This window comes from Vombatus ursinus, unplaced genomic scaffold (genome assembly GCF_900497805.2).
Source record: "Vombatus ursinus unplaced genomic scaffold, bare-nosed wombat genome assembly UNPS02000749.1, whole genome shotgun sequence".
Taxonomy (NCBI): Eukaryota; Metazoa; Chordata; class Mammalia; order Diprotodontia; family Vombatidae; genus Vombatus; species Vombatus ursinus.
The window spans coordinates 4877507-4892033 of NW_020940527.1; the positions used below are offsets into that span (position 1 = coordinate 4877507).

The following is a 14527-nucleotide window of genomic DNA, read 5'->3' on the forward strand; positions in this document are numbered from 1 at the left end:
CGGCCCGGGAGGCCGCCGGACCTGGGGGCGGGGCGAGCTCGCGGGGCCGAGAGGGGAGGGGCTCACGCTCGTGCGGAGCCCGAGGAGAGGGCATCCCGGGCTGGCCCACGAGAAGGCCGGGGGCGGAGGGAGGAAAGGGGGCGTGACTTGGGCGTGGCCTCGGGGGAGGGGCTCTTCTTTGGCGAGGGGCGCGGGAGAAGGGAGGGAGCGCGAAGATGGCAGCGGCTGATGAGGAGCCTCGGGCTAAAAAGCCGAAGGTGGAGGCGACGCCCCGGCTGAGGTGAGCGCCGCCGGGCGGGGATGGGCTGCACGTGGGGCCTGGAGGAGTCGGGTCGCAGGGCCGCCCCGCGAGGCTCGGGCCGGCTCGGAGCCAATCAGCGCGGCCGTCTGAGGGGAGGGGGCCAGGCCCGGCCCCACGTGGGCGCCCCAGGGAGCGGAGGCTCGGGTCGGCAGCGGCGCGGAGCGCGAGACCCACCGGCCCTGGGGTCCCCGGGAAGGGATGCAGAAGGGCGAGAGCACGGTCCGGGCGTCGGGAAGGTCGGCATCCGCGGAGACCCCGGCCCGCGCTCCGGTGCCTTTGGGGAGGGTTAGGCGGGGCGAGCGGACCCAAGTCTGTGCGTTCTGTTGGAGCCTGGGCTGCGGGTCTCTTTAGTTAAACGTTTGTCTCAGTTGTAATCATGCTGCTTGTAAAAAAACAAAGTTACTTATTCATCCGCTTCTCGATAATAAATGGAATGCTTGCACCCTAAGGCTTCTCGACTTTGAAATCCCTGTGCACGCGATGGCAGCGAGATGTGGAGCTAAAAACAGGCCCTTTCGACGATTGAGAACTATGCAGTCAAGGCCTATAGATAATGTATACATGTCTGTGCGCTCACACACACACACACACACACACACGAGTGAGAAGAGACTTCTTAGACGCCTCACCACCACTTCTATGCCCGGCATCCCCTTCCCCACCCATTCTCCCTCAAGTAAGGAAGAGGCAAAACTATGCTCATGCAAGCTGGTGGGCTCGACTCTGCTTCGGAGCAAAGAGGGCTGTTCACAAGTGTGTTTTAGGCCCTACTAAGCACCGGGATCTTGGCAATTAATTTTCCTAAGCTTCGGTGTTCAGTAGCCCTGGAATAGGAATGCAGCCTGCTCCCCTCTCGATATAAAGGTCCAACGAGATAAATGTGAAAGCACTCGGAAACTGTATGCCTTACATATGTATTTGTTCAGTCGTTTCAGTGGGGTCCGAATCTTTGGGACCCCATTTGCGGTTTTCTTTGCAAAGATACTGCAGTGGTTTGCCGTTTCCTTCTCCAGCTCAGTTTTACAGATGAGGAAACTGAGGCAAAAACAGTGACTTGCACAACTAATAAGCGTCCGAGGCTGGATTTGAATTCAGGAAGATGTGTCTTCCTGACTCCAGGCCAGGCACTCTCTCCACTTGAGGCAAAGGGGAAGGAAGGGGTAATGTTAAATGATTCAGTTTTGCAGGTTGTGAGGGTGATTTTGAAAATATATTGCCTGGCCCATAGGAGGTGCTTAATAAATGTTCATTGGGGGCAGCTAGGTGGCGCAGTGGATAGAGTACCGGCCCTGAAGTCAGGAGGACCTGAGTTCAAATGTAGCCTCAGACACATAACACTTACTAGCTGTGTGACTCCGGGCAAGTCACTTAACCCCAATTGCCTCACAAAAATAAATAAATGAATAAATGTTCATTGACTGATTGAATATAGGATCATTAGAAAAGAGCACTCAACCTTCCTCCTGATCCTGAAGTTATTCAAGCCCCCCCAATTGAATATTGGCTCTTCAGTGGGCAAGTCTTATAACCTTTTTGGTCACACAGTTTCCTCATCCAGAAAATGAGGAGGGGTGGACTAGGGACCTCTTATGGATGTTTCTAGCTTTAAGGCCTTCTGACCTGTGCATTTAATGATATTTTTGATTACCTTAAAGCTGGGTTCTTAACTTTTTTTTTTTTGTCATAAGCCTCTGGCAATCTGGTGACCCCTTCTTAGAATGATGTTTTTAAATAACATGATGCAAATGCTGAATTACAGTTGGAGGTTAGTGAAAATAAAGACTATGGTGTTTTTTTTCCCCCCATGCTAGTTCACAGACTTCCTGAAACCACATGGACCACTTTGGTTATGGAGATCTGTGGACCTTGAGGATTTCTCCAAGGGAAAAAAATCTTTCTTCTTGTTCTTAGGAAAACTGAGAAAGGCAACTTCATTTGTTGCTTCCATTTTCCCTACTAATGCAATGTCCTAAACCCTCTGCAGTATAGCTTCTGACCACATGCCTTAGATGGTTCCTATGCCTCGATTTACACCCAGGAAGAAATTGCCACCATCCTGCAGTGTTTTTAAAAGAGGATTTGGCCAAATACATATTCACAAATCTGATATATTCTAATTATATTGGGGTTGTGGGTGGTCTGGTCTTTTTCATATTGTTCAGGGTAATGCTTCTATGCTTGTAAAGACTTTTTGTGCATGTGGCTGGCACTTATTTTTTTTAGTTCCCATCTCACATGCCTGGCAATGACACCAAATCCTTACGACAGTTACACATAAATCCACCAGATAAAGTTTACAAAGGCCCATACCCTGGCTCCTGTGCCCAAGCCCTTGTCATGCAAAAATAAGAAACAAACTTTGAACTTGATTGTTGAAGTGCAGTTTGTTTCCACCACCCTTGTGTTCTCACTATGAAGGTAATAAAGAACTTTATGTGTGAAAGTTCATCTCCAGCTTGCTTTTTTTCAAATCCACATCAGGATTTCATCTTGTTGAGTTTTTTGAAGTCATTATAGTGCGGGAGTTTGCAAAATAGTGATATATGCTCTCAGTGCCTTCATTGCTGTGATTACACTGCTCTCTTCTGTAGGGTGGCTTCTCCGTATTGCCCCCTCCAAACTACCAGTGATCTCAGTATTCTTGGTGCATTGGCACTGGCATGCTCTTCCCTCCCCATCTTTGCCTCCTGGCTTCCCAGGCTTCCTACAAGATTCAGCAAAAATCTCATCTTCTGCAGGTGGCTTTTTCTGCCTCTGGCCCCCAAACCCCCTTGTGCCTTACCTCTGAGATTACTTCCAGCTGTCACATGTATATCTTAGATATCACTGGTTGTTTGCTTCTTGTCTCCTCCCTTAGAAGGTGAGCTCCTTGAGGGCAGAAACTTGTTCTTGTCTTTGTTTGTGCTTAGCATAATTTCTGGCCCTTAATAAGTGCTTAACTAATACTTGTTGACTGTTTATTTTTTTATTCTAGAATCCTTTATTCATAAGGAACAATAGAAGATCACCTAAAAGAATTAAAATTGCAATTTAAAAATACAAATAGCACCTACATCTCACTTAAGGAAAGTCACCAATAATATAAAGAGAGGCTCTTTCCTGTCACTAAGGAACTTTCTAACTCAGGTATTTTAGTCATAAACTATCAGAGGAGACATCAGAGGGATTGCCTATACAGATTGGGAGGATAGATTGCATAGATTATATCCTATTCTGCATGGATAGTTGTGGTCATGGATTTGCTATATTCGTGCGTCTGAAGAGTCATTTTATATTCTCCCGTACTTCTTGGTTTATTTTGTGACCATAAACGTGATCGAATGTGAAAACAATAGCATCAACAACAACAACAACAAACTGCTTGTGCCCCTGCCTTTATATCACCTCATTGCTCTCTAGGAGAGACTGGGAAAGCATGAACTGGTGTGTGGCAGTTATCAACAGGATCTGGGGAGGAAAAAGAATGCTGTAATGGGGCTAAACCAGTGTTTAACTAAATCCCAAATCCCAGAAGGAGTGCTTAACGATTATCAAAGCCAGGAAAGTCAACACAAAATAGATCAAGGAAACATAGTACAAGATAATATGCATTAGGTGTTGAAAGCTTTGGGGAATATTATAGATGGCACATATCCAGTTAATTCTAGATGTAATCCATAATAAATTAATAATAAATGTAATCCATAATAAGCATAATAAGAATGATAATCATTCTCCCACATACTGAAAAGGAGGCTTGGTTCATATACCTCTGCTCAAGGCAATAATATTTTATGAAGATGGCGCACAGTAGCTCTAGTCCCCTTTGCCTCATCAGCATTTCTATGGGCCATACCACTCCTTAGAATGCCTTGTTACAACACTGAAGTTTCCAAATTTCCAAGGCTTCTATTCTGTTCTACTAGAGTGGAGGATGGAGTGAGGATATAACATATACAAAGATATAACATGTACAAATGTTTGTCTTTTCACATCCTCTTCTTGAGCCTTGGGCCTAACTTCAATACCAGTTATTGTGAGTAGAATGATCCTATATTAAACAGTATAATACCCAAAGGAGTGTAAAAGGTGTCTCTTCCCTAATGATCAAGATGAAGGAGATTATTGTACTTCACTCCATAAAGTGATCTTTAATAACCCTGTGTTAATAGAGAAGGCAGACCATAAGTCATAACTTACAGAGGACTATAGGAAGCTATACTCAACATTGTTTTGCCAGGTACCATTGAAGAGGTATAGAGGTTTGGGGTACTGGAACCCCAAGATCGCAACATGGGCCCTGCCTGAATGAATTCAACTCAAATCTTCTTCTAGCCAGAGAAAAAGTTTATTAGAGATAAATCATATAGGCCAGACTCTTAAGAAATCTGGACATTAGTAACACCTGTAGGGAAGGCGGGCTTGAGAGAGTCTCAGCCTTTTGGGCATGAGAAAATCTCAGCATTTGAATGGGGGCCAGGGAGGATCTTATATATACCAAAGTCACTTTGGGTGTCCAGAGGAGGGGGCTGGGAAAAGGGCCTAGGTGAGATTTCCAATTGGAAAGTCTGAGAGATTGAATAGACAATGGGAATAGATAATGAAAGGAACTGGAAGGTAGAAGTTTGAAAGGATCAAAAGGTGGGGCTAGGACTTTCAAAGGGAGATAAGGAACCTAAAGTTTAAGGGATTTCTGGGACCTGTAGACAAATGGGAGCCAGATTCTTTTTAGGGCGAGGGGTGAAGGTGCATCTGAATAAGATCAAAAGGTAGGACTAAGGCTTTCAAAGGGAGATAAGGAGCTGGGACCTGTAGAGCCAGATTCCCTTTGGGGCAATGTGCTAAAATCTAGGCTTGGGCCCATACCCCATCATTATGGCTTTGTCAATGTGGGCCAGGTAGCTCCAGGCTTGGGTCAATAGGATGAGATTATTGATCTCCCTAGTGCAATTTTCTCTATTCCCATAGCTTCCCAGGAGCATTTTGCCTTTACCTGGGATAGAGTTCAGTATACCTTCATCAGTCTTCCTCAGGATTATTTGAATTCTCCTTCATATTGGCTAGAATGGTGGACAGATACCTAAAAGAGATCCCACTTCCTAAGGACATTGATGTCAACTACTACATTAGTGCTATTTAGCTGACTAGGCTGGATGTGGCCACGGTGTTAAAGGGTGAACATCAGACAGTGACTCATATGAGAGGAGCTCTAGGCTCTGAAAATCCAGGGTCCTTTCTTCTTAGCTAAGCTTTGGGGAATATTATAGATGGTAAATATCCAGTTAATTCTAGATGTAATCCATAGTAAGTTAATAATAAATGTAATCCATAATAAGCATAATAAGCATGATAATCATTCTCCCACATACTGAAAAGGAAGTTCAAAGATTTGTTATAATCTTTGGCTATTGGAGGACCCATATTCTCCACCATAATTCCTGACCTGCATATTTCTCATGTCACCTAAAAGCCTGCTTCTTTCAAATGGGGCCTGGAAGAGGCAGTAGCCCTAGGAAATTTAAAGCAGGCCTTCCAACAGCTTCTCTCCACTTCTTCTTTTTTTTTTTTTTTTACAAGTTATACATGTATAATTATGCAAAACACTTCCATAGTAGTCATGTTGTGAAAAACTAAGTGTATTTCCTTTCATCCTATCCTGCCCCCTGTTTATTCTATTCTCTCTTTTGACCCTGTCCCTCCTCAGAAGTGTTTGCTTCTGATTTGTTGACTGTTTATTGCCAAATAAAATATGACCTCTTATCGATCCTCATTTTTCTTAACCTTTCTGTAGTATTTGACACGGCTGACTGAACACCTTCTCTGGCCGAATATTGTTTCTTCTAGGTTTTTGTGACTGTCTCTTTTGGTTGTCTTTATGATCCTTTCTTAGTCTCTTTTGCTAGGGTCTGTATTAGCCTCATCACAGCTACTCTTCCTTTAGGTCAGGTGTAGGGAACCTTCAGCCCGGAAGGCCACATGTGGCCCTTTAGTTCCTCAAGTTTGGCCCTCTGACTGAATCCAAACCTGGACTTAGTCACAAGGCCTAGAAGGCCACATGTGGCCTTGAGGCTGCAGGTTCCTCACCACTGCTCTTGGCTTTGTCTTTCCTTGATCTGTTCACTTTGCAAGGACTTGTTAATGCTAATGTTAATCTCTTCCTGGCATAGTTCTTCTGTTCATCTTGTATGGATCTTCTTTGTACATAGCAGTTTGCTTTGTATCTCCAGTTCTCAGTCTGCCACATAATACGTGCCTAAATGCTAGTGATGGGGTATGGGCCCAAGCCAAGACTTTTGCCCCTTGCCCCAAAAAGAATTTAGCTCCATTTGTCTACCGGCCCCAGAAAACCCTTAAACTTTTTTTTTAACCTCACTCTGGTCTCAAATGCCTACCTGAGGCTATATTCCATGAGTTGGCTTTTCCTTATCCACTCTCCTTATCTCCCTTTGAAAGCCCTAGTCTCACCCTACACCCTCTTCCTTGCTGTCCCCTTCATTATCTATTCAGTCTATCTATCCCCATTGTCTATTCAATCTCACAGACATTCCAATCGTAATTCTCCCTAAATCACCCAGACCCTCTTCCTGACACCTCCTCTGGTCACTCGAAATTCTGGCCTGTATGGTTTATCTCTAATAAACTTTTTCTCTGGCTGAAAGAAGATTTGGGTTGAGTTCATTCAGGCAGGGCTGGTGTTTCGTGATCTCGGGGTCCTAGCACCCCTAAACCTCTAGACCTCATCACTAGTTGACTCTTTGATTGACTTGTCCACCTTCTCTTTTCTCTCATTTCTCTCTCATTTGGTGATCTCCTAAGCTCTTCAGTGACACGTCCCAAACTGGAACTAAGTCTCTTTTCCTCTCTCACACACCCCACTTCCAAACTTCACTATTACTGTCAAGGGCACCTTCATCTTCCCAGTCACTCAGGTTCCTGACCTCTGTGTCCCCCTTGACTCCTCATTTTCACTTACCCTACATATCTAGGCAGTTGCCAGATCTTGTAATTTCTTTCTCTATAACATTTCAACAATTACAACACAGAGCTGCCAAAGTGATTTTCTTAAGGTACAGGTCTGTCCTTGTCCTGTTCTCCCTAACCCTTTCATAAATTACAGTGGCTCCCTACTACCCCTTGGACAAATATAAAGCCCTTTGACATTTGAAGCTCCTAACAACCAGGCCATCCCCTACCTTTCCAGTCTTCTTACTTCCTGCTTCCCTTCATATTACTCTACAATCCAACCATCCTGGTCTACTTGCTGTTCCTGGGATGTGAAGCTCCATTTCCCATTGCCATGTCTTTGCAGTGATTGGCCCACATGCCTTGGGTGCTTTCCTTCCCAGCCTCCAATCCTTGGGATCCCTGATTTTCTATAATATTCAGCTGAAGTGCCACTTTATTCTTTCTCCCTAGCTGCTAGTGCCATTTCCTCTAAGGTTACCTTCCATCTCTGTTCTAAAACTTGTATGTATTGATATGTGTGTGTGTGTGTGTGTGTGTGTGTGGTCTCCTCCATTAGAATATAAACTCCTTTAAGGCAGGGATTATTTTTGCTTTTGTTGGGAGCAGGGAGGATTGGGAGGCAACTAGCATTTATTAAGCAACTTGTGTGTTCCAGGCACTATTAAATGCTTTCAAAATATCTCATTTGCTTGTTACAGTAACCCTGGGAGATAGGTGCTATTATTATCCTCAACTGTCAGTTGAGGAAACTGAGGCAGAAGTTAAGGGACATATCCAAGGTCACATAGTGGATAAATATCTGAGACTGTATTTGAATTCACATCTTCCTGATTCCAGGCCCAGCAGCTCAATCCTGTGCTCCATCTCTTTGTATCCCTAGAGCTTGGCACAGTGACAGGTACCATAGTAAGCACCTAATAAAAGCTAGGTGGTGAAGTGGATAGAGTACCAGGTTTGGAGTCAGGAGGATCTGAGTTCAAATCCCCAGCTCAGGTACTTACTTGCTGTGAGACCCTGGGCAAGTCACTTAACCCTGTTTGCCTCAGTTCGTTATCCATAAAATGAGAAGGAAATGGCAAACAACTACAATATCTTTGCCAAGAAAACCCCAAATGGGGTCAGCAAAGAGTGGGACACAACTGAAAACAACTGAATAAAAAAAAAGCTTGCTAATTGATCGTCAGGATGAAGATCTGCACCCTTTGCTTCCAAAGGTTTCGTTATATTCCAACTTATTTCTTTTCCCTTATTGCCTGTTCTCCACTCTGCTAAACTTAGTGTGTCATTGTCTGGTCATGTCTTGTCTACTCCTGCCTCCCTGGAGTCTCCCAGATTCCCCTTTTGCTTGGAATGATCTCCTTGATTAAGCCTGCCAAATAAATCTTCTTTCTTTAAACAGTCTCTTGAAATCCTACCTCTTCCCCGGAGCATTTCTCATCTAATAATAAATAGCTGGTATGTGTGTATATGTCTTTGTGACCCTGGGGATATCCCTTAACCTCTAAGTGTCCCAACCAACTTTAATACTCTCAGTCACAGTACAGTTTTTGGTTTGCTTTGCTAGAGCAAATTTCCTCATCAGGAGCTCACTATACCAGTGAAATCATAGTTCCAGTCACGTACACACATCCATGTAAATGTGTTTGCAAAGCACTTTGTGTCCACTCCACTCTCATTTGGATCTCATAACCACCCTGTGAAGCAGGCACCCTATTTTACAGAAGGGGACATTGAAGATATGGGTGGTTAAGTGACTTGTCCAGGGTCACAGAGTAAGTGGCTTTTGTTACCAGGTATCTCACCTGGCCAGTCTAACACCCATTCTGTTGTGCTGTGCTGCCTTTAATTAAAAGACAGGAGTTTTGACCCCGCTCTAAAATTGGCAGCTCCTAAACCTTCTTTGTGATTCAATACCCCAGAATTTATCTAATACTTTTAAAACTTAATTCAAGTGAGTTTATTTTTCTATATCTTTATATGCCTTTCACTGTTCTGACTGTCAAGTTCTATGCAACTGAAACTTAATTCCTTTTCCACAACATGCCCCATAATTCCACTTGTAGACAGGTACTGAAATGCTTTTGATGATGAAAGTAAAAGGTTAGATTGATGTATTAAAGAAAAAATCCCTTTATTTAGTGGAGAGACCACATTGGCCAGTCCTACTTCTATTTAAGTGAACTTGACATTTGATGGTAAGGAATACTGAGAGAGCTCTCAGAAGATGGATTGTTTATCAGTTGGCATCTTGCTTGACAGTTAAGCAGTGGCCCTCAGGCTTACATGAATTTGAGAACAATGGCTCATCATGACAGAAGACCATTTAGCTTGTATAATTCTGTCCATTTAGCTGGTAAATCCAGTATGGGACACATGCAGGTGAATTTACTAGGTTATAAACATAGCTGCTAACGGAAGAATTTTATTATTTCTGCACTGGGTATGGCTGATTAATCTGAGCAGTGTAGGCAGGCAAGGCTAGGTACACTTACTGGGTTGTCCAAGCAACTTTTTTCTTGGTCAGATTGCCCATTTAGACAGAGCGTAAGCTAAATTGCCCTGGAGAGAGAACAAAGCTCTGGACTGAAGAATTGGCTATGTGAGGGTCAAAGGACCAGACAGTAGGCAGCACGTTAGAGTGGATAGAATGCTGAATTTGAAGTCAGAATGGATTCAAATCCATGCTTAAATAATAACTAAGCTGTGTGATTCTGGACAGATTACTTAACCTTTTTTGAATCCCAACATCATCATCTGTGAAATGGGGATAGTAACAGCATCTATCTCACTAGGATTTTTTCTTTTTTGTAGTTTATTTAAAAAAATTTTTATAAATAGTATTTCATTTTTTCTAATTACTTGTAAAGATAGTTTTCAAAATTCATTTTTTATAGGATTTTGAGTTCCAGATTTTTCTCCCTCCCTCCCCTCCCCACTTCCCAAGATGTCAAGCAATGTGATATAGGTTATACATGAGCAATCATGTTAAACATATTTCCACATTAGTCATGTTGTGAAAGAAGAAGTAGACCAAAAGGGAAAAACCACACAAAAAAAAAAATAATGAAAATAGTATGCTTCAATCTGCATTCAGACTCCATAGTTCTCTCTCTGGATGTGGATAGCATTTTCTATCATGAGTCTTTTGTATTGCTGAGAAGAGCTAAGTCTATCATAGTGGGTCATAGCATAATGTTGCTGTTACTGCATACAGTGTTCTCCTGCTTCTGCTCATTTCACTCAGCATCAGTTCATGTAAGTCCAGATTTTTCTGAAATCTGCCTGCTTATTTCTTGTAGCGTGATCTCACTATGTTTTTGTAAGGATTTAGTGAAATAATGTCTATAAAGCAGTATGTAAACCATAAACCACTTAAAAATGTGAGTAGTAATTACTGGAGTAAATTTTTGGCATCCTTTATTAAGTTATATAAATAATAATGTTATATCCCTATGTAATGCTTCCGATCTGCGATCAGTAGTAGGGAATATGTTACAGTGGGTTTTGTTGTTGTTGTTGTTTTTTAAGTATTGGTGGATTTGCACCAGACTAGATATACTCTTTTGCGTGTATAACATGCATTTTGTGGGATGATCAGACTGCTGACATTAGTGAGACAGCTTATGTTCATGAATTGGTACAGAGCTAAATGAATCACAAGGACATCAAACTAATATTCCTGGACTTTCGGACACTCTACACAACCAGGTCAAGTGAAATAGCTACAAAAATACAAAAATAATACCTTACATAAGTTAATCCCAATTTTTGATTTAACAGTTTGAGTACTCTTTGTAATAGGTTAGCAGGACTGGATAGGACTAAGACCTTTTAAACAACTATGTTCACAGCCATCAACTTCTGGGTTCTTGAAAAACAAAGAATTATCCTTTGACTTCTTACTGAGGCTCAGAGAGTTTCAATGATTTGCCCGAGTCACATAGAGCCAAGATTTGAACCCAAGTCCTGTGATTCCATATGCATTGCTCTGGACATAAAACTGTGTTGCCTTTCAGACCTCCAGGATTTCTCTTTCCTCTTTGAACTTTGTTTCTTTGATGAGTCTTGAGGTACAAAGGCCCTCCCCTGAGGATTCTGCAACGAGGAGAGCTTGTGTTAGACCTCAAACCACGTCCTTGAATATGCTAAGAAGGCCTTGGGTTGGAGTATATAGGGAAATAGTCCTAGGCTTCTGTCTCCTTCCTGAGTTTATGGATTCAGTTTGTGTGTCCTCTCAGATGCTGTCTGCCTGATTTAACAAGTCTTGTCAATGTAATAATAACTCTTAATTTTCTAACACTTAGGAGAGGTACTTTTTTTTTTTTTTGACAACTGTGTGAGGTGTGCAGAGTCACATGTTTGAAGAGTGGGAGAGCTAAAATTAGAACCCCTGGTTTCATGATTACTAATTGAGTACTTTTAATAGAGGGCTTTAGTTAAAGCATGATTTCATTAATTGGATTGATAACTGAGGCAGCATGGTATAGTGGAAATGCTGTTTTGAACTTGAGTCAAGAAAGAAGTGAGTTTAAATCTTATCTTTATTTTTTTTAAGGCAATTGGGGTTAAGTGACTCACCCAGGGTCACACCGCTAGTAAGTGTCAAGTGTTTGGTCTGAGTCTGGATTTGAACTCAGGTCTTCCTGACTTCAGGGCCACTGCTCTATCCACTGCACCACCTAGCTGCCCCTTAAATCCTATCTTTGATGTTATAAATCACTGAAACTTTTTGAGCCTCAGTTTCCTTATCTGTATAATGGAAATAATACCTGAAGTACCTATTCTCCAGAGGGTTATTGTGAGGCTCAAATAAGATAATGTATGTAGAGGGCTTTGAAGGATAAAAGACTGTATAAATGTCAGCTCTGACTAATCTATCAGCTTCCTCTAGCCTGTCCCCTTTCACAGTTTCCCCATTTTTAATGGGGTAAAGTCAGCCATCTAACTACCCAAATTTGGAACTTCTGAGTCATCTTGGGTTGTTCATTCTCTTCCTCTCGAATTCAGTAATCTTGTCAGTTGTGTCTTGGCAATACCTTTTCCATCCATGCTCCCCCTTCTGCTTATGTCACTAACACCCTAAATTCAGATCTTCCCTGGACGATTGTAAGAACCTCCTAATTGGTCCCCCTGCCTCATGTCTCTTTTACTTTTATACAGTTGCCAGAATTATATTCCTAATGTCCATCCATATTATATACCTAGTCAAAATTTTTCAGTGCCTCCCTATTACCCTGTAGGATAAATTACTAGTTCCTTAGTCTTGTGTTTGAGGTTCTACATGGTCTGTCTTCAACTTACCTTTCTGTGTTTCTCATTTATTTTCATGACGGAGTAATTGTAGCCGAATTGGACTGCCAGCTGTTCCAGATCTAGTCCAGCCCTTTTCTTTGTAGCTGGTCAGGTTATCCAATATACCTGGAAAGTCCTCTCAAGTCAATAAGCATTTTATGTGCTTACTATTTGCCAGGCACTGTGTAAACAGTGGGGTGGGAGGATACAAAGAAATGCAAAAAGTAGTCCAGGCCCTCAAGAAGCTTACATTCTAATGGTGACCACATGTACAACAACTCGATGTATACAAAATGTATGTAGAGTAGATGGAAGGTATTCTGAGAGGGGAAGGCAGCTGGGGGGAACCAGGAAAGACCTCTAGAGGGTGCGATTTGAGCTGGATCTTGAAGGAAGCCATAAAGAAACTCAGAGGTGGTGGGGAGGGGGCAGAATATTCCGGGTATGGAAGAGAGCCAGTCCAAAGTCATGGAGATGAGACATAAAATACTGTGTTTGTATATGCCAGCTTTGCTGGGTTGTAGAATAAGTGGAGGGGATGGGGAAGGGGATAAAGTATAAAAAAGTAGGAAGAGGCCGGACTCAGAAGAGATTTATTGATAAACAGAGGAGTTGATCCTGGAGGTGATAGGGAGCCTCCAGAGCTCATTGAGTGGGAGAATAGAATCCTCTCCTTTTGGAGCCCAGCTTCAAAGTCACCAACTTTATGATTTCCCCTTCATGTTCTTATACCACTGTGTACCTCTCTTTTACCTTCATCACAGCATCTTATTTGCGTCTCTGTGTCCAGTCTTATCTGCTCTATTGATTACATTATGTGTTTTCTGAGAGCAAGACTTGAGTTTTTTCCTGTAGAATTTCAGGTCACCTAGTCCCACTGATCTGTACCTGAGCAGGAATTCCCTTGGCAGTAGTCCTGACAAGTGGTCATCCAGTCTTCGTTGGAAGACCTCCATTGATGAGGAACTCACTCACTTTTCAGGGAGCAGATTCCATTTTTGACAGCTCTAATTGTTAGATAATTCTTCCTGACAAAATCGCCTCACTGAAACTCCTAGCCTTTGCTCCTAGCTGTCCATGCACTTTAGAGCAGAATGGAGTGAATTTGACTCCTCTCTCCGTGACAGTCTTTTAGAAAGATGAAGTGACTTGCTAGAGCCACACAATTAATAAGTGTTGGAACCAGGATTTGAAGTATGAGGTTTCCACTACAACATGCCACCTTCCAGGCTTCACTCTGTTCTGGGATGAATACCGTTATCAGCCCCCTCATTTCCTCAAAAAGTAGAGGAGGACCCTTTCAATAGCCTGACCAGGTTGCCAGGAATGAATGTGATCCAAGAATAGGCTAGATATGACCCAGAAGAAGATGATTATGGTAACAACAACAACAACTAGCATTTATTCGGCACCTACTATGTGCTAGACACTCTACTAAGCGTTTTATTATCCCATTTGATTCTCACAACCTTGTGGGGTAGGTGCTATTGTTATTCCCATTTTACGGTTAAGGAAACTGAGGCAGACAGTGGCTAAATGACTTTCCCAGGGTCACACATCTGGTAAGTAAAAGTCTGAAGCTGAATTTTAATTCGGATTTTCTTGACTTCTGGTCTTGGGCTCTGTGCACCGTGGCTCCACCCAGTGAAAATCCGGTAAAAGATCGCAGTTGATAAATTGATAAGCCAGAGGTGATAAGCCAGAGTATTCTAGACTGTGACTCCCCCGCCCTGTTTCTGGCTTTGTTTTTTTTTTTCTTTTGACTAAAGACCAGTCACCAACTTGTTCAAATTGGTTCTTCCTTTGAAGGGAGCTCTTTTACTACCTCCCTAGTGATCCTAGGATCATGGATTTAGAGCTGCAACCCAAAACATCGTCTAAGCTGGTGGTTCTCAGACTTTTTGTTTTCATGATCCCTTTATACTCTCAAATTTTTTTGAGGACCCTAAAGAACTTTTGTCTAGGCATGTGCAGGAGTCTCTCATAGCA

General features: G+C 42.6%; 1 protein-coding gene across 1 annotated transcript in view; it reads left to right on the forward strand.

Annotated features, from left to right (window-relative positions):
• The first annotated feature begins 193 nt into the window (after positions 1 to 193).
• The window catches only part of ADK (adenosine kinase), a 609732-nt gene continuing 595398 nt past the window's right edge, over positions 194 to 14527 (forward strand). The window contains exon 1 of the mRNA XM_027858815.1: positions 194 to 280. Coding sequence (XP_027714616.1) covers positions 216 to 280 — 65 coding nt within the window. The 5' untranslated portion in view covers positions 194 to 215. The remainder of the gene's footprint in view (positions 281 to 14527) is intronic.